The sequence below is a fragment of the Balaenoptera physalus genome (assembly GCF_965194825.1).
Source record: "Balaenoptera physalus genome assembly, chromosome: 19".
In the NCBI taxonomy this organism is placed as follows: domain Eukaryota; kingdom Metazoa; phylum Chordata; class Mammalia; order Artiodactyla; family Balaenopteridae; genus Balaenoptera; species Balaenoptera physalus.
The window spans coordinates 64,818,473-64,839,859 of record NC_138900.1 but is presented as its reverse complement, the minus strand read 5'-3'; the positions used below and the strand labels follow the sequence as shown (position 1 = coordinate 64,839,859).

At 63.9% G+C, this 21,387-nt stretch overlaps 1 protein-coding gene across 12 annotated transcripts in view; it reads right to left on the bottom strand.

Moving 5' to 3' along the window:
* Positions 1-21,387, bottom strand: part of GSE1 (Gse1 coiled-coil protein) — a 420,112-nt gene that overhangs the window by 25,266 nt on the left and 373,459 nt on the right. For 8 of the 12 annotated variants that reach the window (XR_014256905.1, XM_082438419.1, XM_082438418.1 and 5 more), the window contains 2 exons: positions 12,114-12,332; positions 1,179-1,378 (listed from right to left, as the gene is read on the bottom strand). Coding sequence is in view for 11 of the 12 variants with exons in the window: in XM_082438419.1 (XP_082294545.1) it covers positions 1,179-1,378; positions 12,114-12,332 (419 nt within the window). In the remaining variant the exon portion in view is untranslated. The remainder of the gene's footprint in view (positions 1-1,178; positions 1,379-12,113; positions 12,333-21,387) is intronic. The other 4 variants (XM_082438420.1, XM_082438415.1, XM_082438417.1 and 1 more) reach the window with 1 other exon arrangement.

The window sequence follows — 21,387 nt, the reverse complement described above, 5'->3', positions numbered from 1 at the left end:
GTCAGGGCCTGCCTGAGGGTGGCCCCCTCTGTGGACGGAGGCTGGCTCCCCCCACCTCCAGGGCAGAGAAAAGACAGACCCTGAGTGATGTCCAGCTGGGGCCCTGGTGCCCATCCCCCCAACCCGCCCCAGCAGGGCAGAGAGCTGCGAGGGGGGTGAGGGGAGAGTTCCACCCTCCCCCCTCCTCCCCCACTTTCTTTGTGGTTTAATTAGTATTTCCAAGTGGTGCTATCCCTCTGGGAACTCCAGAAAAATCCAGGAGAGAAGCACAGAGACAGGGTTCTTAATTAGGAAGGGCCCCTCCAGGCTGTGGGCACCGGGGCTGGGGGCGGGTGGTGGAGGTAGGCAGGTGCAGGGGCAGCTCCCAAGGCCACCAGCTCCTCCTGCATGGCCACGTCACACCAGGCACCCACCCCCCCCCGGTGCGGGAAAGGGCCTCCTGGGGCAGGCGGGCTTCAAAAGTTAAGACGGAAATAGGAAAACTGACCTGTGAAAATATGGGCTGGTATTTTTGCTATTTCAATTCCTTGTTTGTGCAATAGATAATAATCATAACAGCTATTGTCTATCAAGTGCTTACAATGTGCAAACACCATTTTAAGCACTTTGTCCCCTGCAAGATTTCTATGTTGGGAGTCCCAACCCCCAGGACCTTGGAAAGTGACCATATTTGAAGACAAGATCTTTGAACAGGTTATTAAGGTAACACGAGGTCACTAGGGTGGGCCCTGATCCAACAGGACTGGTGTCCTTATAAGAAGAGGAGATTAAGACACAGACACACACAGAAGGAAGAGCATGGGAAGAGACAGGGAGCAGACGGCCGCCTACACACCAAGGAGAGAGGCCTCAGGAGAAACTGACCCTGTCCACACCGGCAACATGGGCCTCCAGCCTCTAGAATAAATCTGTCTTAAATAAGCCCCCATCTGTGATGCTCTGTGATGCTCGTTGTGGCAGCCCAAGACCACTAACGCCCATGAATCTTCTTAAATCACACAGACCCTCCAGGTAGGTGCTGTAGTTATACCATTTTGCAGAGAAAAAGACAGGCTCAGGGGAGTGAGCTGGGGCAGGGGACTTCAACCCCGAAACCCAGGCCTGCTCCGCGGGAGGCCACCTTCCCAACACCCGTAGCTCATCTGGCCTCCACCCTAAGCCCCGCTCCCCACACTCACCTGCCGGCTCTCGCTCCTCCACACGCCATTGACGGTCTTGGTGGGGGCGATGGTCACCACGGGGGGCGTGCTAGGGACGCTGTGGCCCCCAGGGGGGACGATGATGGGGCCCATGGGCACGCGCTTGGGCGTGCTGGCCGGAGAGCTGTGGTTGGTGGCCGGAGAGGAGACGGGGGACGACTCACTGCTCAGTGAAGACCCTGCGGGAGAAGGACACAGCAGCCTGAGCGGGTGCCCCCTGGTCCCCAGCAGCCGGGCAGGGGCATGCGGGCTCCTGCAGACGCCCCGCCCCAGCCCGGGATCCGGGCGGTAACTCCCCACCCCCGCCCGCGGACAGGGTCTCCCATGCCCGGTGCTGCTCCCCCCAAGCCCGCCCCCCCCGAGCGGGGGAAAGAGCCAGGGGCGCAAGCAGGGCCACCGCCCCAGACATGGACGGAGACACAACCTCAGGAGAGCAAGTGTGGCTCGACAAGTTACACCCACGGCAGCTGGGGGCCGTGCGCGACACCCCGGGTCACTCGGGCTGATGTGGGCCGCTGGGGCGCAGGGTGAGTGAGGGGCCTGCTGAACCTGCCCCACAAGAGGCAGTAGCTGCACATGAGGGTATGAGCCAGGGGGTGGGCACGAGACCCCCCGAGGCGCACAGAAAGGCCCGAAGTTCTCCCCGCGAGCCCCCTGTGTGCTTGAGGGTGGGCGTCCTAGCTGCTGGACAGGCCTGGCAGGGTGGGAAAGAGGCGAGGGCGTGGCTGAGGAAGGCTTGTATTTTCAAAATATCGAACGCGTTCATTTTAAGTTTTAAGAACTGAGTTATGATCCGGCGCTGAAAGCATACAGGTTGGTGGTTTTTAGCACATGCACAGCGCTGTGGAAACATCACCATTATCTGATCTCCATCACCTCCAAAAGAAGCCCCACCCTCAGCATCACCCCCATGTGCTGCCCCCCGAGGTGGGTGGTGTGGAGGTCTGCAGACCTGTGGGGGGTCAGGAGGATGGGGTTGGTTTAGCTCCTGGCAGGGGCACAGGGTCATGGTGGTGCGTGGGGTGGGAGGAGAGGGCGGGGCCTGGGGGGCTGGGAGGAAGTCACTTTGGGTCCTAAGGGGGAAGGCGCCCATTTGCAGCCATGTTGGCCCGCAGCTGCTCCTCCCGCGAGGGGCGGGGCCGCCTGTGAGCGAGGGGTGACGGCGCGTCCCCTCCCCCACCGGCACCAGGCTCACCCCAACGACACCGCCCCAACGTCACCCCCCGGTGGGATATCCCGGCAGGCGGGAGGCAGAGTGGCCCCTGAGGGCTGGAGCCGCCGGCAGGGCCTGGTCCTGGTGTCCCCGGGAGTCACGCCCAGGCCCAATGAGGTTCGGTCGTGTGCACATCCACACCCCGCACTGTTCTGGGCTGCAGTCTGGGGACAGAGGAGACCCCTCACATGCCCCCCCCAGAGGCCCCATGGCACACAGGCCCCCGACACAGACCCCACCGCACCTGAGAGCCGCAGAGAGCGCCCACGGCCCTGAATCTGGGGCAGGCCACACAGGGGAGCCCCAGATTTTACTACACAGCAGAGCTTCAGCTCGTGCCAGGCACCGCTCCCGCCCATGGTCACGGGGGTGGCGTGAGCTCGGGCGACCAGAGGAGGTGGACCTGGCCGCGGAGGCTGCTGCCGACAGCCCCAAGCAGCGGCCTGGAGACGCGCCATCTTGCAAAGCTCCCCTCTGAGGGGCTCAACCGGGCAGCCTCTGCCTGCGGGAGCCCCACTTGGGGCACCTGGGGCCCCGGGGCGGGGGAGGAAGCTGGGGCCAGCACAGACCCCCCCCCTCCGCAAGCAACACCCATCCTCCCTGGATTTTGTTCAGAACCTGCCTGGGTCCCAGGGGCCAAGACCCTCATTTTTCTCCAAACCATCTCAAGTGGGCATGCTCCTGCTACCAAATCAAACCTTTGCCTGAAGGGGAGGCAGGGCAGCCTACATACAGCTCAGGGTGCTGGGAGACAGTCACCCCTCCCTCTGCCCCAGAGGCCCCGGCCATCGAGGCGCGGGCTCAGCGGTGACCAGGGGGCAGAGCGGTCGGATGCCGAGGCCCCACGGACGCTGGGACAGAGCTCCGCCCTGAGCAGCGTGCTGCCGGTCCAGGCCGCTTCACCGTGCTTCCCTAGGCTTGTGCACAGCTTGAACAGCCGTACGGGGCAGCCCCACAGGGAGACACCCGGGCCCGCCAGACCTGCCCCCAGCCGAGCCGCTAGGCAACCCCAAGAACAACGCTGAGGCCAGGTGCCCCCGTCACCTGCAGCCCTCACCCGTCAGTGCCTGCCAGTGGGCAGTGAGGAGTCCCCTGCAGGCTGCTGCCCCTGACGTGTGACCCCCGATTCCCCAGAAAGATCCGCCAACCACGGCCCACACAATTCTGCAACCCCAAGTCGGCCGGGCCAACCACCGAGACCCAGCACCGGGTCAGGATCGCAGCCGTGGGGCAAGCTCCAGCCTCGGTCAGCTGTCATTACCGCCCGCCTGGGGACAGCCGACAGGCGACAACGGCGGCGGCCTTCCTTTCCCAGTGGGACAGCTGCCAAAGTTTTGAAACGAGCTGTGTCTGCCAGGTTGGCGGGGCCCACCCGGGAAGCCAGCTTCAAGAGAGAAGCAGGAGGCAGGCGGCGGGCTGACCTGGCCAGCCCTGGGGCGTGGAGCCGGCCGGCCGACGGAGGGAACCCCTGCGCCCTAAGCGCTCACCAGGTTTGTGCAACTTGGGGAAACTGGGAGCATCTATCTCCCCACCACCGCCCACGCCCTGGCCCGGCAACCCCGCTCCTGGGGCCCCAGCAAAGCAGGCTGCCGTCCACCAAAGACTCAGGCTGGCGGCCCCTACGGGAAACTCCCGCCATGTCCACCAGCAGCCGGAAAGACACAGCGGGGAGCGGGTGGAAAGCCACCAGAGCTCTCGGCCACCAAGCAGGAGGACCTACCGTGCACCCGGCCTGCACCCCAGGCCGCCCTGTGTAAACTCCGCCTGGGGGTAGAGGGAGCCAAAAAAGAAAGCAAGCAAGCACACCGAGGACCCCCACCAGTCAAGGGAGAGGCCACACTGCCTGGAGAAAACGGTGCAGTCAAGGCCAGGTGGGGTCAAGGCCAGGTGGGGTCAAGGCCAGGTGGGCTCTGCTCCTCGAGGGGCCAGGCAGACGGAGGGGAGCTGGAGCAGACACTTCAGAGCCCCACCCTGTACCAGCCCCTGGGGCCTCACAGCCAGGAGGGCCCAGGGGCCACGCCACCTGGCTCCCGACCCCGCTGCTCCTGTCCCCTCCCACCTCTCAGACCACCCCCCTCCGGCCTCCGAGCCCCCGCCCCACGCCATTAGCAGGTCTCCGCGGACCAGCATCATTTCTAAGCGCTGGGCAGCGAGGAAGGAAGCAGGAAGGGAGGGCGAGAGATGGAGCCCGGGGGCCAGGTGCCCCTGCCCGCCCGGAGGCCACGGACAATTAGCAGCCTTGTCCCTCAGGGGCGGGCCGGACGCCTCGCCTGGCAGCCAGATCGATGCCTGACCACGCAACCGCCAATTAGCGCGGTCGCCCCCGACCCCATGCTCAGGGCGGCGCGAGCTGTAATGAACCGGTGGTACACGGCCGGCGGCAGCGAGCCGCGTGCGGGTGCGGAGGGGGGTGACAGCGCACAGCGGTCCGCGTCACCTCTGTCATCTGACCTCGCGGATTAGCGCCCGAGGCCCCCTGAGCCCATGTAATTAACAGCTGAGACACCAAAGTCGCTGTGAGGGGAGAGGGAGCGAGGCCTGGAAGCACAAGTGCAGCATGTCAGCCCCCGAGACACCACCCGAACGACCTTAAGCACCAGCTGGGTGCCCTGAACAAGGGCTTCTGTGCCGGGACCACCCCTGCCTGGCACACTGCAGGGTGTGAGCTCGGTCCCGCCGCACAGCCGTCCCTCTCCCGGGCACAAGCCTGCACTGAGTCAGGCCGCCTCACCTGGGAGAGGGACGGCGGTCACCTGACGTGCTGCCTAAAGGAGGACCCCTGGGACGCCTTCCCGAGACGCCCCCTCCCGTGGCCGGAGCCGCAGCACCACAGGGCCAGCCCGGGCAGGGGTCCCCCTCCGGCTGAGCCTCGCCCAGACTGTCACCTGTGCAGGCAGGGACCCGCCAGCCACGAGCGCGTGTGGATCCCCACCATGAGCACGTAGAGGCGGGGAACGAGGGGGGGACCCTCTGGACTCCCCGCCGGCCGGGTGCAGCGGGGACAGCCGGGCACACGGCACGGGCAGGGCTGCCCTCAGCCAGGCGGAGGGCAGTGGCTCCACCCATCCGTGGGTTCAGGGAGAACCCCCTGAAAAAGAGCCGCAGGGCTGCCCTCTGCCCGCTTCCCTTCCTGGAAGAGGCCCTCCCGGCCTGCCTGCCAGCTCCTCCACGGCGCGGCAACAGTCGGAGGCCCGTCCACCCAATGCCCTCTCCCAGGAGCCCTCACCCCACCTCATGCCACCAGCGGGCGGGGCACACCTGCCCCCAACGTAGCGTCACAGGACGGTCACGAAACCCCAGCCAGCAAAGGCAAGGTGTGGTCTTTCTTACAAGACGCGTTTCCAGGGGCCGACGATGCGGTGATGCGCAGGACTGGGGCTGGGAGGGTGGTGGGCTTCCGCTGTGCTGGGGGGCATGAGGGGCCGGGAGGGGGCGCATCAAGGGAGAGGAGAGGAACTGGGGGCGAGAAGGCAGAGGGGGCTTCAGGGAGGGGACAGGGAAAGTCGCTGTTGCAGCGACACGGCCTGGGGAGGCCTCTTGTCCCAATGTCTCAGGGCCGGGCATCCCCGACCAGGGCAGGCGCAAGCCCCCTTCCCTGGGCCCCACTCTCCTCTGAATCCCCGGCCCAGCGCACAGAAGAGGAGGCCAAGGCACCACGCACGCCCCTGCACACTCACACCTGCGCCGCGAGACAGATGGGGCTGCAGACACGCCGGGAAACCCAGCCCCGCCGAGCCCTGCGGCCACACGACTGACGCACACGCGTGTCCCCTCACTTGTTTTGCTGTGTTCTCTGAAACAGGCAGACTTCAGGTGGCAGAACAGGGGCGCTGCCCCTCCCTCCTGGCTCAGGCCGGCTGAGTGAGGCACCACTGGAGGGCAGAGTCCCACCTCCAACCCCGACAGAGGGAGGGCTGCTCCGGCCTCCTCCAGGGGCTCCAGGGAAACCAGACGCGCCTGCAAAGCCAGCGACAAGATGAGGCCGGCAGCCAGCAAACGCCTGGAGAAAAGCACGCTCCCTCCCACCTGTGCTCAGGGACCTGGGCCCCGCTGCCCTTGCCAGCCTGCCTGAGTCTGGTCCAAATAAAGCCGGGGTCCGTCAGTCACTTCTCTTGCAGGCGGCGAAAACGGTGCTCGTGCCCTCGGGAGACCAGCTCCGTGAGGCCGCTCGGTGCCCCCCACACCCCGCTGGGGGGGACGGACACGTGGGATTTGAACAGGCCATGTGGCTTTGGAGCCCACCCTGCTCCTTCCGCCCCGCCCAGCCCCGCCGGCAAAGGGGCCGAAGATAGATGCCAAGGGCACTGCTGCGGGACGTCTCATTCAAGGGGGTCCCGGCCTGTCAGGGCCGAAGGGTCCCACGGGTACAACCGGGACCAACGTGGGGGTCAGGCCCAAACCTGCAGCCCGAGGCTCCTTCCAGAACGTGCTGTGTGGGCCTGGTCACGGCCTGGGACCCCCTTTCTCCGAAGAGCCAAGACGAGGGTCGAGGTGACAGGGAGCGGCTGCCCTGGGCCTGGACGCACCCGCGCTGTCAGGACATTTGGGAGCAGCCGCGGCCAACTCCTCCGGCCCGGACAGGACGGGCTCTCGCCCCAAACGGGGTCAGTCTGGGCCTCGAGACACATGCGCAGCACTCAGCCCAGCCCTCAGCCATGGAAGCACTCGCCTTCCCTTCCCGGCCCCTCAAGCCCTGGCTGCACTGCAGGGGTGGGGGAAGGTGGGGATGGCAAGGGTTGGGGTGATGGCGTGGGTGGATCTCATCTGCTGCGCACAGCGCCGCACCCGGAGCTAGCGTGTTCTTCCTACATCGTCACAATCTACGGAGTACAGACGTTATCCTCAGCCTCTTCTGTTTTTCTGTTTTATTTTTGGCTGCACCGTGAGGCACGCGGGATCTTACTTCCCAGACCAGGGATCGGACCCACGCCCCCTGCACTAAAAGCACCGAGCCCTACCCACTGGACCGCCAGGGAAGTCCCTAGACATTACCCTCATCCTGAGAACATACGGCAGCTCAGAGAGGTAGAGCACCGTGCCCAGGCCACACAGCAAGGGCGTGAAACAGAATCTGCCGGTGTCCGCGTCCACCCTGCTGGGTGCCCGCGTCGGAGTGGGTTACAGGGCCAGGCAGATCTGGGACCTCCCCCTCCCCGGACAGGCAGTCCCTTCGAGTCCCCCAGGGGAAGACACCCGGCCCCCCGCTGGCCGACGGGGACGGAGCAGGGCCGTGTGGCTGCAAAGAAGCCTCGGGAAAGATAAGACCCCACCGAGGGCCAATGTCTCCTCCTTGCATCCTCTCTCTGCGGCAGAGCAAATGACGGGCACGTGGATTACTTGCTCTGAAGTGAATTTTTAAACTGCAGCCTGGAGACATGACGTGAGAAAAGACATCAGCCGGGGAAGCAGAGGGGAGAGCTGGGCCACGGCTCGGGGTAAGACGCTTCCGCAGCGTGGGGGGCGTCGGGGGCGGAGGAGCGGGTCACGGGGCAGTTGGAGGCGCCCAGGGCTGCGGCCAGCACCTGGGCAGCCCGCGGCTGACCAGCACGGGCCCGGCAGCGGGAGGGGCCTGCAGGGGCGGGGAGGGCTGCAGCCTCGGCTGTCTTGGCTCTGCCATCGGGCCCACCTCTCCCACCACCTCCCTGTGCAGGAGGAGACGCAGCACTGGCTCCACCTGGGACCTCTGCCCTCGGGGACAGGGCTCTCTGGGGTCAGCCATGAGGTCCTGGGTCACCTCAGCCCCCAGATGCCGAGATGCTGGCATCTCCAGGGCTGTGGGGCCTGTCGCCCTGGGTCACCCCGAAGAGACAGGGGCCTCGCCCTTATGGAGGGACAGCTGCAGCAGAGGCGGTGGCTCCCCTTCTCTGGGAAGGTGGACACGGATGCCAGGGCGGGGCAGGAGACCATGGAGTTTCCAGTGTCCCCTCTGCTGCCTATGGCTCGGGACACCAGCGAGCCCAAAGCTCTCGGCTTTGCCCACCAGCAAGACGGACAGAGAACACAGGCCAGGGCTGTGCTGGGAACGCAGCGGGAGACCGCCCTGTTCGCAGCAGGTGCTCGATTCAGGAGGGGAGAGCCCTTGCTGGGTCCACCTCCTCACACACCTGCTGACAGGTGTGCGGTGCCAACCAGCCACGAGAAGTGTGCCATGTGTAGACAGCCCTGCAAACACCGGTCTGAGAGCGGGAGCCAGCCGCGGGGCTGCGTGCACCCACAGATGACAGACGTCCAGACAGCGGATCCTGGCTGCCAGGGCCGGGGGAGGGTATGGGGAGAGGGTGACAAAATACGCTGGAATTAAGAGTGACGGTCGGGCTTCCCTGGTGGCGCAGTGGTTGAGAGTCTGCCTGCTAATGCAGGGGACGTGGGTTCGATCCCTGGTCTGGGAAGATCCCACATGCCACGGAGCAACTAGGCCCGTGCACCACAGCTACTGAGCCTGCGCGTCTGGAGCCTGTGCTCCGGATCAAGAGACGCCGCAACAGTGAAGAGGCCCGCGCACCGCGATGAAGAGTGGCCCCCGCTTGCCGCAACTGGAGAGGGCCCTCGCACAGAAACGAAGACCCAACACAGCCATAAATAATAAATAAACTTAAAAAAAAAAAAGTATAAGTATTATTAAAAAGAAAAAAAAATGAATTTTCCGAGACGTGAATTATACCTTAAGAAGTTAAGGAAAAAATCAAGCCCCCCCCCCACACTGCCGCCATCACCAAGCCCAGCAAACGTCCCCCTTGGGCTCTCTGGTCCCCAGTGGAGATGCAGGCAGGGGAGCTGGGGGCTGCTGGCTCTGCCCGCCGTGCCCCCCTACAGCCCCCAGGCTTCCAGAAGCTGACAGCCCACATCTCCACTCTGTCCCCCGCTCTGTGGGGAGCACAGACCCACTCCCACGAGTGCTCCCTGCACCACTGTGGTGGGTGCTGGGGGGTGGGGAGTGGGAAGGGGGGTGCCCCTCCCCAGCCAGGACCATGCACTCAGTCTTGCCGTCCTAAGTCCGGCTCTCCACATCCATTTGGAAAGGCTGAAGGAGCAGCAGTGAGGGGCACAGGGCGTGTCCTCACCAGCTGTGTGACCTCACGCTCATGACTTGACCTCTCTGAGACTCAGCTTCCCCACCTGTACAATGGGCCGACGACTCTGGGCTGCCAGCCAAACTCTACAGACGGGAGACAGCCCATCAGAGCTGGGGCAACTCGGTGAGAAAAATGGGGACCAGGCACGGGATGTGGCCCAGAGGATGCTCCAGAGAGTACCTGAGCTCACTTCTTCAAACCAAAGCCCCACTGGGGCGCACCAGATGGTGCACTGCCAACGAAGCTCATCACTGCTGCTTTAAACTCCAGACTTTGCCTGGGGCCCCCAGAGCCAGAAATGAGGCCACAAGTCCCCAGGACACACACACGGTAACTCGAGCATCAGGGCAGTGCAGGGTCCAAATACTGAGTGCCCCCACCCCAAACCTCGGCTTTCTCATCAAAACGATGGGAATAACCTCGGGTCAACCAGCGGCGGACAGCACGCTCCAAGGACAGCACGCGCTCAGGCCAGCGCGGCTCGCCCCTCTCCTCCCTCTCCTGATCCTTTGTCACAGAGTTCCCGGGCATCAGGCGCAACACCCAGATCGCAGCCTGCGGGGAGCAGGGTCCGCTCCGCAACAGCACACGCTGCTCCCGGCCAGCGAGGCCTGGCAGTCTCCGGCACGCGGGCTGTCCACCGGCCCGTCAGTCAAGCCGGACGCTGCGGCCAGCCTGGGGCGGCAGAGAGGAGACGAAGGCCATCAAGGCAGGCTCTCACGTGAGCCAGGCCTGCAGACCTCCCCACCGCCCACTCGGCAAGGAGGGAAACGTGCCCTTTCACTGCCACATCCTCTACAGATGGGGGGTTGTCACCCCAGGATGAGCCCAGCTGCCCGGGAGTGGACACAGCTGTTGGCTGAAGCCCTGACACTCGGGGGTGACTCAGCCAGATGGCCCCAGTGTCTCCCACGTGCTGACAGTTGTCTTTGAAAGCTGCGCCAGCCCTGTTTCTCCGCCTCCTGGAATGCCGGGAAGGAAGACACCAAAGCAGGGAGCAAGTTCTGCCCTGGGGGCTTCGCGCTGACTCTGAAGAGACCCCCAGGTCTCGACCCCAGCCCAGGGTGCCGCTGTGCACTCTCCTCCCGGGGTGCTCGCAGCCAGCCCAGGACCTCTCTTCTGGGGGCCTCGCCGGCACGGAGCTCACCGCGTCTCTGCTCTCCGGCCGCGTGGTGTGCGGTGGCCCCGAACAGCGGGGCCTCCCGACAGCGGCGAGGCTCCTGCGGCCAGACTGGCCAAGGAGTCCCATGGTGGGCATGGAGGGCAAGGAGGGGCATGCGTGCAGGGACTGGGAAGGTCTGTCTGGATGCACAGAACAGCCCAGGGCAGGCGGACACCAGCGGTGAGGGCGATCCCTAGCAATGCAGAAACCAGGCCCCGGAGGCCTTCGCTCCTGGGCCAGATCCACGCTGCCCGTCAACTCTAGTCTACTCCCCTCACATTCCTCCTCTGTCCAACAACCATGTAATCAGCAAGGGTATGGAAACAAGTGAGATTCAGAAATCAGCAGACCCCCGGTCACCCCGGTCAGGGCAAATGTCCACTCTGCTGAGCTAGAGACCCCAGAGTCTACAAAGACAGACAGAGTTCCCACACATGTGTTCTTCGGGTGCCCCTGAGGGCCTGGAACCCAGGACGCCAAGCCCTGGACATTCGGGGCAAGGCAGATGGCCAGCAGAGGCACCCAGGGTCTCCGCTTCCTCTGCCCGGGAGGCCGACCCCCTGCCTCCAGCCTCCAAGCAGTGAGTCCGGAGGGTGTCTGAGAGGCCTGCACCAGAACCCGCAAGGGCCCAGGCCTCCCAACAGCTCTGGCTGCAAACTGCCCGCCAGCCCCACTCATCCAGCCAGCAGCCCTTGGACTAACACAGGCTGACAGTCAGCCCTAGAAGTGCCCGAAGCCAGAGCTGTAGTGAGCCTCGTCGTACAAACAGGAAGGCTGAAGCTCAGAGAGGATCAACGTTTGCCCAAAGTCACAGAGCACGTCACTGCCCAAGTGACACCAGGAGCCAGGGCTCCGGACCTCTGGGGGACACCTGTTCATGCCACCACAAGACCCCTGCCTTGGAGGGGTTAAGCGGTGCCCCCACTTTGGGGCACTCGGGATAAAGAGGGTTTCCAGAGACCGTGCTCCCTGCCACGTCTGGAGGGGGTATCAAGGCCCGGAGCTCCCAGTCTCCTGGGAAACATGCCACCTGGGGAGAGGCCCCTGGGGCAGGCTGGGGGCTCCTGAGAGACGAATCGGGGCCCAGCACATCCACCCTCCGAAACCACAGCTGCCAGACGCCCCCTCGGTGGTCTTACAGCCAAAGAAGGACAAAGCAGCAGAGAGCGCGGGAAGCAGGAGCCAAGCAGAGCTGCTGGGGCCGGTGGACTCACCGGACGGGCAGGGGTCAGACAGCGTGGTCCCTGCCAGCACGAAGCAGCACGAGAAAAACCAGCAATAGACACAGGCGTGCAAGCACGTGGGCGGGAACGGCCCCGCCCCCCGGAGCCCCGTGAACGTGCGGAGCGGCGGCTCGTGGGACTGGCTGCTTCCCTCCGAGCGCAGGAGCCGCGAGGCCTGGGCAGGAAGGAAGGGGCCGCTCTCTCCCCCGCCTCGTGGAGCCGCCCGGCGGGCGCGCCTCTTACCTCTGGGCTCCTCCGCCTGTTTGGCGAGCTTGCGCAGCGCGGCAGCAAAGCTGGAGGACGGCGCGGCCTGGGCCGACAGCGCGCTGCTGGTGGCGGGGCTGCCGCTGGGCACCAGGGCGCCATTGAGCGGCGAGGGGGTGAGGGGGTTGACGGTGGCGGTGGTCCTGGTCGCGGTGGAAAGCATCCCTAGTGAAGGGGACTTGGGCTCATGGCTCATGCCTGAAACAGGAAAAGAAGAACCAGAAGTCACCCAGAGAGCAGGAGGGCCCGGCACCAGAGCAGGGTCCGCGCGGCCCGGGGGTCCGGTGCCAGCGGGCGGCATGCGGGGAAAGGGAGCAGAGCCGGCGGCCCCGGCAGGACAGGAGAGACGGAACAGAGCCAGTGCTGCGCAGAGAACGGGGCCGCGACCCCGGCGTCCAGAGGGCAACCTCACCCTCTCGGCTCCGTAAGCAAAGAGCCGCTGTGCCCAGGACCCCAGTGAGTGCAGATACTGAACAGTTCGTCCAGCCCAAGCCGACAACCTCTCCAGGACAGTCCAGAAGATCTGAGAGCATCCCGACGGGCGTGGGGGACGGAAACCAAGGTGCAGGGCCGGTGTCCTCGCAAGAAAGAGAAGAACGCCAGGGGAAAGGAAAAGGGCTGAACCACTGACAATCACGAAGACGAACACACTTCTGCCAGGCCTTCAGCACACCGCTCTGGAGGACTGATGGAGCACGTCCTTTTCCTTCCAGAAAAGCGAACAGGCTCGTGCTGGCAGGCAGCACAGACCCGGGATCGCCCCAGGCGGGTCGGCCGGAGCCCTGCTGTGCCGCTACCATCCCCCCTGGGACCCCAAGGCCACAGGGACCCAGCGGGTCTGCACTGAGAAGGTGCCTCCGGGGACAGAAGCAGGCAGAGAACACAGCCACCTGCAGACCCTGCTGTGGTCTCGCCCGGCGCAAACCCCGCCTAGACGCTAAAAGACCCGCGACCGCAGGTCTAAACCGCTGTCCGGGGGAAGCCCCCTTCCCACGGGGGACCAGGGTCAGGTGCCACGCTGGCCAAGGAGCCGCCACCCGCCAGGAGTGACAGCAGATGCCTTCCCACGAGCCCCCGGCCTTTCAGGTCCTGAGGAGGCTCAACCTTCACCCGCCCCACTGATAACGGCGGGCTCCCTGGCGGGTGGGCATGAGCGGTGCCACAAATAAGTCTTCCGTTAACTTCTCCTGCCCTCTCGGGCACCTGCCGCATCCCCGCTCCCTCACCGTGGGTACATTCGAGAGGCGTAAATCAAGGCCCACGGCCTCGCGGGTGGCAGGGGCAACGGGCTGTGTGCAGGAAGAGGTAAACAAACTTGCGAAGCCCCAGATCCAGGGAACACCCGGGGTCAGCTGGGGAGGGGTCCTGGGGAGTCATGGGAGGGGTGAGAGGGCACAAGCACAGAGTGTCCCAGAAGATGACAGGGCAGGAACGTGTGCTGCCCCCAGGCCACAGCCCCCAACCCCAGGGGCTCTCCGCAGCCCCCCGAGCCCAGCCCACCTCTGCGGCACTCTGCATCCAGTCCAACTCGAGTCTAACTGGCTTCCATGCCTGTCCCCGTGGGTAGCCAGGTGAGCACTGGGGACCCCCACCGGTGGCCAGGCAGGGGTGGGCCCCTGAGACCTGCCCTGCCCCCCCGCTGCCCCCAGAACTAGCCAGGAGAGGCCGCGGGCCCCGACACACGCCCTGAACCCAGGGTCCCGGAGAGCCGGGCCGCGGCCGCCATCGCCCTCTCGCCGGGTGGGTGGCAAAAGAGATCTTGGGGGCTCAGCTGTGTAAACGGCCACAGCAGGGATGGGGTGGGGGGCGCATAAAAGGCAGTATCGAGGCAGGCGCAAGTTCGAGGGAACACCGTTCTCCCGGGAGAGGGCTCCCACCTCGTAAATAAAGGACCCGCACAAGCGCCCCTGCGCCCAGGCTGACCTCCCAGCTGCCGGCAGGTCACGTGGGTGGCGCCACGCTGGGCAACAGGGGCCCACGGCAGCAGGCCCACTGAGCGGCCGGGGCGGCACCAACCCGAGGCTGACCCCGCATGATCTCCTCTCTCTGGAAGAACAGAGGAGAGGGTGGGAACCACATGCCCACAGGCACCGCAAGCCCACCAGAGAAACCCGAGAACCCAGGAGGCCGCAGGGTCCCTGCCCCAGAGGGCTGGTCACTAGAAAACACAGGTTCCCAACAAGAGTCCTTTCTCAGCCAAGCCAGCACCCAGCCAGCCACTGGAGGGCCGTGGAGCCCGATGGACGCCATGTCCTGGAAGCTCGGCCCAGGCCCTCCTCGGCCCCCTCTCCTCCTCCTCCACAGACGGTGAGGACAGAGAGGGCAGGAGGTGCTGCCGGCCACGGAGCCTGGAGGTCAGGCTTAGCGTGGACTAGGCTGCCACACGCTGGGGCCTGAACCCCGGCTCTGCGACCTCCAGCTGTGTGATGTTGGGCAAGTTACTTTGCCTCTCTGGGCCTCCTCAGTCTCCTCATCTATAAATGGGGGATGAAGACAAAGTCTGCCTCATGAAGTTAATTCCGCGAGGGTTCAAGGAGGTAAATTACGTGAGAAGCTTCAGAGCGGGGCTGGCACGTCCCAGGAGTCACTGTTATTATCATGCAACTGGTCAGCAGACGGGGCAGAAACCCAGGTCTCGGGTGGGCGAGGGGCTTGGCTAAGCTCATACAGGTCAGGCTGGGCAAAATGGGACCCGACCTGCCGAATCTGTGCCGCCGACCCCCACCCCCACCCCTTCCGTGTCCAGGCCGGGAGCCACACAGCCCAGCTCTCCACACCCGAGTGGCACTGCCTGGTCAGCGTGAACACAGGACACCCCGGGACAGAGGGGGACCGGAGCCCTTGTCCTGCTGCCTGCGGGGACCCCGAGGACGTGACCCCACACAGGACCCGATCTGGGCGGTCCAGAAGTCCTCTGGGTCCTGCTCGGGACCAAAGCACCCTCAGCACCCACACTCAGTGGACCGATGGGTTTCTTTTCTTGGGGGGGGGGGGCGGGTGGTGGTATACAATGGAGCACCAGCCTGTGGGGACCCCGTCCGGGCACGGCCCGCACAGGTCCTGGAGGTCCTGACCAACACCTAGAGGAAGGCGTCGCCACGAGGGGCTGCCCGGAGACGAGGTATGTGACGGGGGACCCCGGGGCTCCCTACTCCAGGGAAACGAAGACCCTCCCCGGGATATCAGGTCACACAGACGGTCGGGTCACCTCTCAAGACAGCCTTGTGATGGGCCTGGGAGAGGCCGCAGCAGCAGTGGACGCCCCCCCCAACCCCGCACTCACTCCCACCCTGGGCCTGCCCTCAGGGTCTCAGACAACCCTGAGAGGCCAGCAGAGCACCGGTGGGGACACCGAGGCCAGGAGCTGTTCAAAGATCGGTCGCGGTCACGCAGACGACCCAAGGTCACCCAGACAACCCCAGGCCACACAGACAATCCAAGGCCACACAGCTCAACAGCACATCTAGGATTCGAACCCCATTTCCTGGGCCCAGATGCAATGTTCTCACCACTCATGACACCACCTGACCAGTCCAAGGCCCAACTGTGATGCCAGACCAAGAGGTGCAACACACTCAGAGCTCAGGTACGCTTGACTACAGTGGTTTAGAAATGTGTCCAAGTCTGGCACTCATCCCTCAAGAGACAGGGACGAATCCTCTTCTCTCAATGTGGACCAGACCTCTCAACTCACTTCCACTGAACAGAACACGACAGAAGCGAGGCAACTGCCAAGGTGAGGTCATCAAAGGCCCCTGGTCACCTCCCTGCGCTCTCCTGGATCACTTGAGCCATGGGGAGGTCAGCTGCCAGGTTGTAAGGACGCCCTAGGTACCTGTAGGGAATCCCACATTCAGGGAACTGAGGCCTCCAGCCAACAGCCAACTGAAGCATGAACCATCTCGGCAGCAGCTCCTCCAGCCGCAGGGGCGCCTTCTGATGAGACCACAGCCCCAGCAACAGTTCATTTACACCAGACTCTGGGCCAGAGCCGCCCGGCCGAGCCACTCCCGGATCCCGACGCGTTTAGGTTTGGCATAGCTTGTTACACAGCGTACGGTAACTGCTACAGTGAGTGCCACCACCACGTCCTCTATTGATCACGACCCTCAGTCTCTATTTCCCTTCCTCTGTGGAAGTTCAACCACCTGCAGATACTCTGTACCTTCTTTACCCACAGAGTCTCCAAATCGGGCCCCTCTGATGCCATCCAAGGCCATTAACCACCTCCCTCCCCTTTCCCGCATTCCTTAGAGAACTGGCCACCACCTTTAAATCCTATCACCTCTAAGGGAAAGGTGTCACTGTGCCCATTTTACAGAAGGGAGACTCCAGGCTTGGGCCCAAGGGCTGACAGATGGTCAACAGCAGGGCTGGGATTACCTGAACACAGCACCTGTGTCCCACGTACATAAAGCTGGTCAGGGCCCAGATCCAGACCCATCCTGGGGCTGCGGCAGGAGGGCCTGGCTCTGCTCCACCCCACAGCCCGCACCGCGTGCTGCCTCCTGACAGAGGGGAGGGGGAGCGGCGAAGTGAGGCAGGCAAAGCCGTCCTGCAACTCCCAGTGACCGGTCCCCGTGGCCCAGGGAGCAGATGTGGAGGTCACTGCCCAGTGGCCATGTGACAGGCTGGCCAGCTGGTGACCCAGGCGGACACGCTGTGACCGCCAGCTGCCAGCGCTGGGCAGGAAGGTACACGGGTGGTCGAACAAGCAGGGAGCAGCCATGGGGCAAATCCCGGGGCAGACCCCAGAATGTCACGGGCCCCTTAAGGCCACGGGTGGGGGTCTTCAGGTGACAGCAGGAGGATCAGTTTTCTCATTTTTAGCCTTTTTACTTCTCTATGTTCTAGTTTTTCTGTAGCGAACCAGGTTTTTACAAGTGGGGGGCCCACAAAGAGACAAACTTGCCTGCTTGAGTTTGGAATTACCAACAGGGGGATGGGGTCTTCCCCAGACCTGGGCCTCCTGCAGGGCAGATGCGGGAGCCGAGGGAACTGGGGTGCCCCTCCTGGAACCCAAACCCTCACCGACAGCCCAAGCCTTTCCCTGGTGACCAGGGTTCTGGGGGGCAGGTCCACCCTCTGCCCCTCCTGGACCAGCCGCCACCTGAATGTCACCGTCACACTCCTACTGGCATCCAGTGACACCCCACCCCCCTCTGAGCCTGCTCTCCCCCCTCCTTAAAGCCCGGCACGTGCTGCACAGGCCCCGTGTACAGCGCCCCCAAGCTCCTGGGGCTCCCCCAAAGCGAGCGTCCCTGTCGTGGTGTCACTCGTGGTCTCTGGGGCAGCTTCGGGCCAGGAAAGCTGCTCTGCTGATGTCAGGTCACTTAAAATAGAATTCCAAATGAGCAGCTTCGTTAGGAGAGTCTAAAATTAGCATTCCTCCTCCGCATGTGTGCATCGGGTGGGGAGGGGTGGGGAGGGGAGGGGAGGCAGGGGGCCCGAGGGACCACCGGCAGCTGGGGTGACGGCCCCCTTGCACCTAGGACGTGGAAGGACAAAGGCCAAATTCGGGGGACCCAGAGACCCTGTAAAGGGTCACCTTGGACCTGCTGGGGATCGACACGGCCTCCGGGACCATACCCCCCGCCGTGTGCCTCACCCCCCAGTCACAGGCTCAGGGTCACTTCAGGGCTGCTCTGCCCCCGGCCCTGCACAGGCAGGTGGGCCCCATACCCCGCCGCAGGTGCCACCGTGACCGTGGAAGCCCCAGCGGTGCGTGGAGAGGAGAGGGGGCCTCGGGCAGCCCTGCACCCTCGAGAAGCCCCGCAGGGGTCCCTATCCTCCCCCACGCCCTCATTAGAGAGGTATTTATTAACTTCTGAGCTCCTGGCCATCGACTGAGTTCTTGTCTACATTATCAGCTCATGTAAATTCATTACCCTAACAGCTGGGAATAAGCTCCACCGCACGAAGGCCAATGATGGATGAGGGCCGGGGGCTGGGGCGGCCCTGGGGGCAGGGCCAGAGCGCCCTCTCCGGCTGTACCAGCCCCTGACACACGGGGAGCTCAGGTGGCCTCCTGGCCGCCTCATTTGCATCACATGCTGCTGTCCACCTCCTGCCCCCTCGACCCCCCCAGGAGAAAAGAGCTGCCACGGCCAGACACCCAGAGCCGAGTGCCCCTCCCCTGTGCCCGAAGCTGAGGGCAGGAGAGGAAAAGCCACCAGGCTAACAGCACGCACCGAATCTCCAGCCCCCTCCTCCCCCGGATGGTGACGGTCTTTAGAAGCAAGGACTGCCCGGGGAGGCCATCACCCTTCCCGCTCCTTCTACCAAAGTGTGGTGTCCTTAACCAATGCTCTTTCCTCTTCCTTGCCCAGGTTTCTAATATGGCCAGAAGCAGTACAAAGTTTAAACCAAAAAAAAAGAAAAAGGCGAAGAAGAAATATCCAAGTGCAGAGGGGACGAGCCGGGCTGACGGCTCGGCAGACGTGTTCCAGAACCACCTTGTCGCCGGTGCTTCAGAACAGACCCCGATCGACTCCGAACGCTCCCAACAGCTGGACTTAAAAGGGGAGGGGGGAAGCAGGCCCCTAACACTCCATTAAACATGGTCGCGGCGCGGCTCCCCGCTCTGCGTGAGGGTGGAGGGCGTTATTAATCAGCGCGCCTCAGCCTCTCTCCAGCCTCCCGCCGATCCCGTAATTACCGCTGCCTTCACGCCGCTCTTCCGTGGCTCCAGACCTCAGGCCTGCTCCCTCCATGCTCTGTAATTACAAGCTAATAGCTGAGATGAATTTTCTGCTGGCTCCCGGTTCAAGCACCAACCCGCCCCCCTTCCCCTGACAGCCACCCCCCACCCCGGGTAATTACACCCCACGAGGCCGGGCCCAGCAGGGCCTCAGTTTCAGGCCCGCGTGCGCAATCTGGACTTGGATTCTCTAATCACCCCCCTTGGTAATTTTTCATTACCACAGAGAGAAATGTTTGTGAACAAATACAAGTGTCCCCCAGCTCAGGGCCTCCATGCCACCCCCCTCCACCAAAGGGGCGATGCTTCTGCAGTCCTAACAAGGCTGGGGTCACCTGAGCAGAGACCCCAGCAGGCGGCGGCGGGGGGCACCACGTGATCCCGGGAGCCTGAGCGGCTTCATAATAAATTCATTATTATATTTGCCTTCGGCGTGTTCTGAGCTCGCTTGCACGAAGCAATTTTTCTTGGGGATGGGGGTAGGGGCGGCGCCTGGAAGAGTCAGGAAGGCCTCTGGCTCCCGGATGCGCACGGGTGGCCTGCTTTAGGCCTTAATGTTCTTTTTCAATGACAGCCACCCTCTCAGGTTGTAGGTTTCTAAGGGGACTGAGGCCTTTTCTTGCCCGGAGTCCCAGAACTGGACGTACTCCCCAAGGCTAAGGCCCCAGTAACCGGCAGACCGAGCCAAAGCCATTTCGTTTTGGCTTTGGGGACGGCCGTAGCAGATGGCCTGGATCCTGACCCGGAACCAGAGGGAAGGACTGAGGGGGGCTTCGGGGGGAGGCCAGCCTGTGTGTCCAGAGACGACCCTGGCCGGGGAGTAAAATGAGTAACAAGGCAGCTCATTTTACGACGAGGCTGCCATTCCCCCCCCCACCAACCCGGCACAGCCCTCTCGGTCAGCAGCGTTTATGAAGTCACTACAGAACGGGGAAGGCAGGAGCTTACGAGCTGCAGAAAGTGTCTGCCAGGACCCCAGTCAATGGGAACGGGAGCCCACCCCTCCCAGAGCCAGCACCCCGGCGTGAGCTGTTTGCAAAGCTAACTTCTGGGGTCCCCAGGCAGCCATGGCAGATGGGTTCAGCAACGCCCCGCAGCTGCAGCCAGTGGGGGGGGGGGTTGGTGCAGGGTGGGGGTTGGGTAACATTTAGGGGTCCCCCCTTGCCTGCGCACTGCCATGTCAGCGACACTGCTTGGGGGGACTCTCCGGAGGCTGAATCCAGGTCCTGGGGTGAAGAGCGCTCAGGACAGACGCACACACACGGGAGTCCCTCGGGGCAAGGGTGCCAGGTTAACACCGGGAGGTGTAGGTGGGGCTGGGGCCCCCCAAGCTGGTTCACGGGGCAGCGGCGGCTCCTGGGTGGAGAGGAGAGCGAGGGGTTCTCTGTTGCCTGAGGACAGCGATGGGCACAGGGTTGGCGCCCGGAGCAGCCCGCTGACAGAGGCCTCCAAGGACAGCCTAGGGGTTGAGGTTCAAGGCCTCAGACGCTCGGGAGTCCCGAGGTTCCGGTGGATGCAAAGGACGGAAGTCAGGCAGCAGATGGCAGCAACACTTGAGGGCGGTTATTCTAATCGGCTGCCGCGTCTGGAGCAGCCTGGGACGGGCGGGCAGCAGCCAGGGGGCGGCGGGCGGCCTGGGGTGGGGGGCAGGCAGAAAGCTGGCAGCCCCGGGGAAGCGCACAATTAACACAAAAAAGGCTGAGAGGCCGGGTCAAGGGTGGCGCCCGGGACCCCCGGAGGCGGTCCTTAACAATGGCGTCAGCAGTGACAACAAGGCCTGGCTTTGCCCAGAGCGCCCCAGTGACCCTTCACAGTAACTCCAGGAACAGACCCCAGGCAAACAGGTCACCCGAGGAGCCTCCCACATGGCCCATCCCTACCCCCACTCTACAGATGGGTAAACTGAAGCTGGAAGAGTCATACCCTTGCCTGGGGTTGCGTGCTGAGAGATGCTGGGGTGGCAATCCAGTTTTCCTTGCGGCTGTGCCAGCAATTTCCCTTTAAACAAGAAGACACTGGAAAGGACCCCCCACCTCCTAGGGGTCACGTCCCATCCTGCAGGCTGCTGTGAGCGCCCACCTACATGCTGCATCATTTTACAGATGGTACCAGGGAGGGTCAGGAGTGGCACAGAGCCAGGGAGTAAGAACAGATCTCACCTTGGGGCCCACCGCGCCCCCTGAATCCCACATTCCGGCAGCTCTGGGCTGGAGGGCACACAACCCCAGGAGCAACTCCTTTGTGTGCCTGGGGCCCCTGAGCTAACCAGGCCACCTCCTTACAAAGGAGCCCTTTGAGTGGAGCCCGGAGGCACGGGGTGCAGGACGCAGGTGGGGGTCAGAGGTCCCAAAGGACAGGAACCCAACCTAGCCAGGAGGCGGCGGCCAAACGCCTCCAAGTTTCCATGCAGCGGCAGGCCAGGGCCGGCTGGTGGGAAAACAGGCCAGGAGGCCAGGGGTCGAGGCCAGGTCCTTCTCCCAAAGGGAAGAAACCTGACCGGGAGACCAAACTTTGAGGAGCACTGAGAAGAGGAAGCAGAGGCCACTGCTGAAC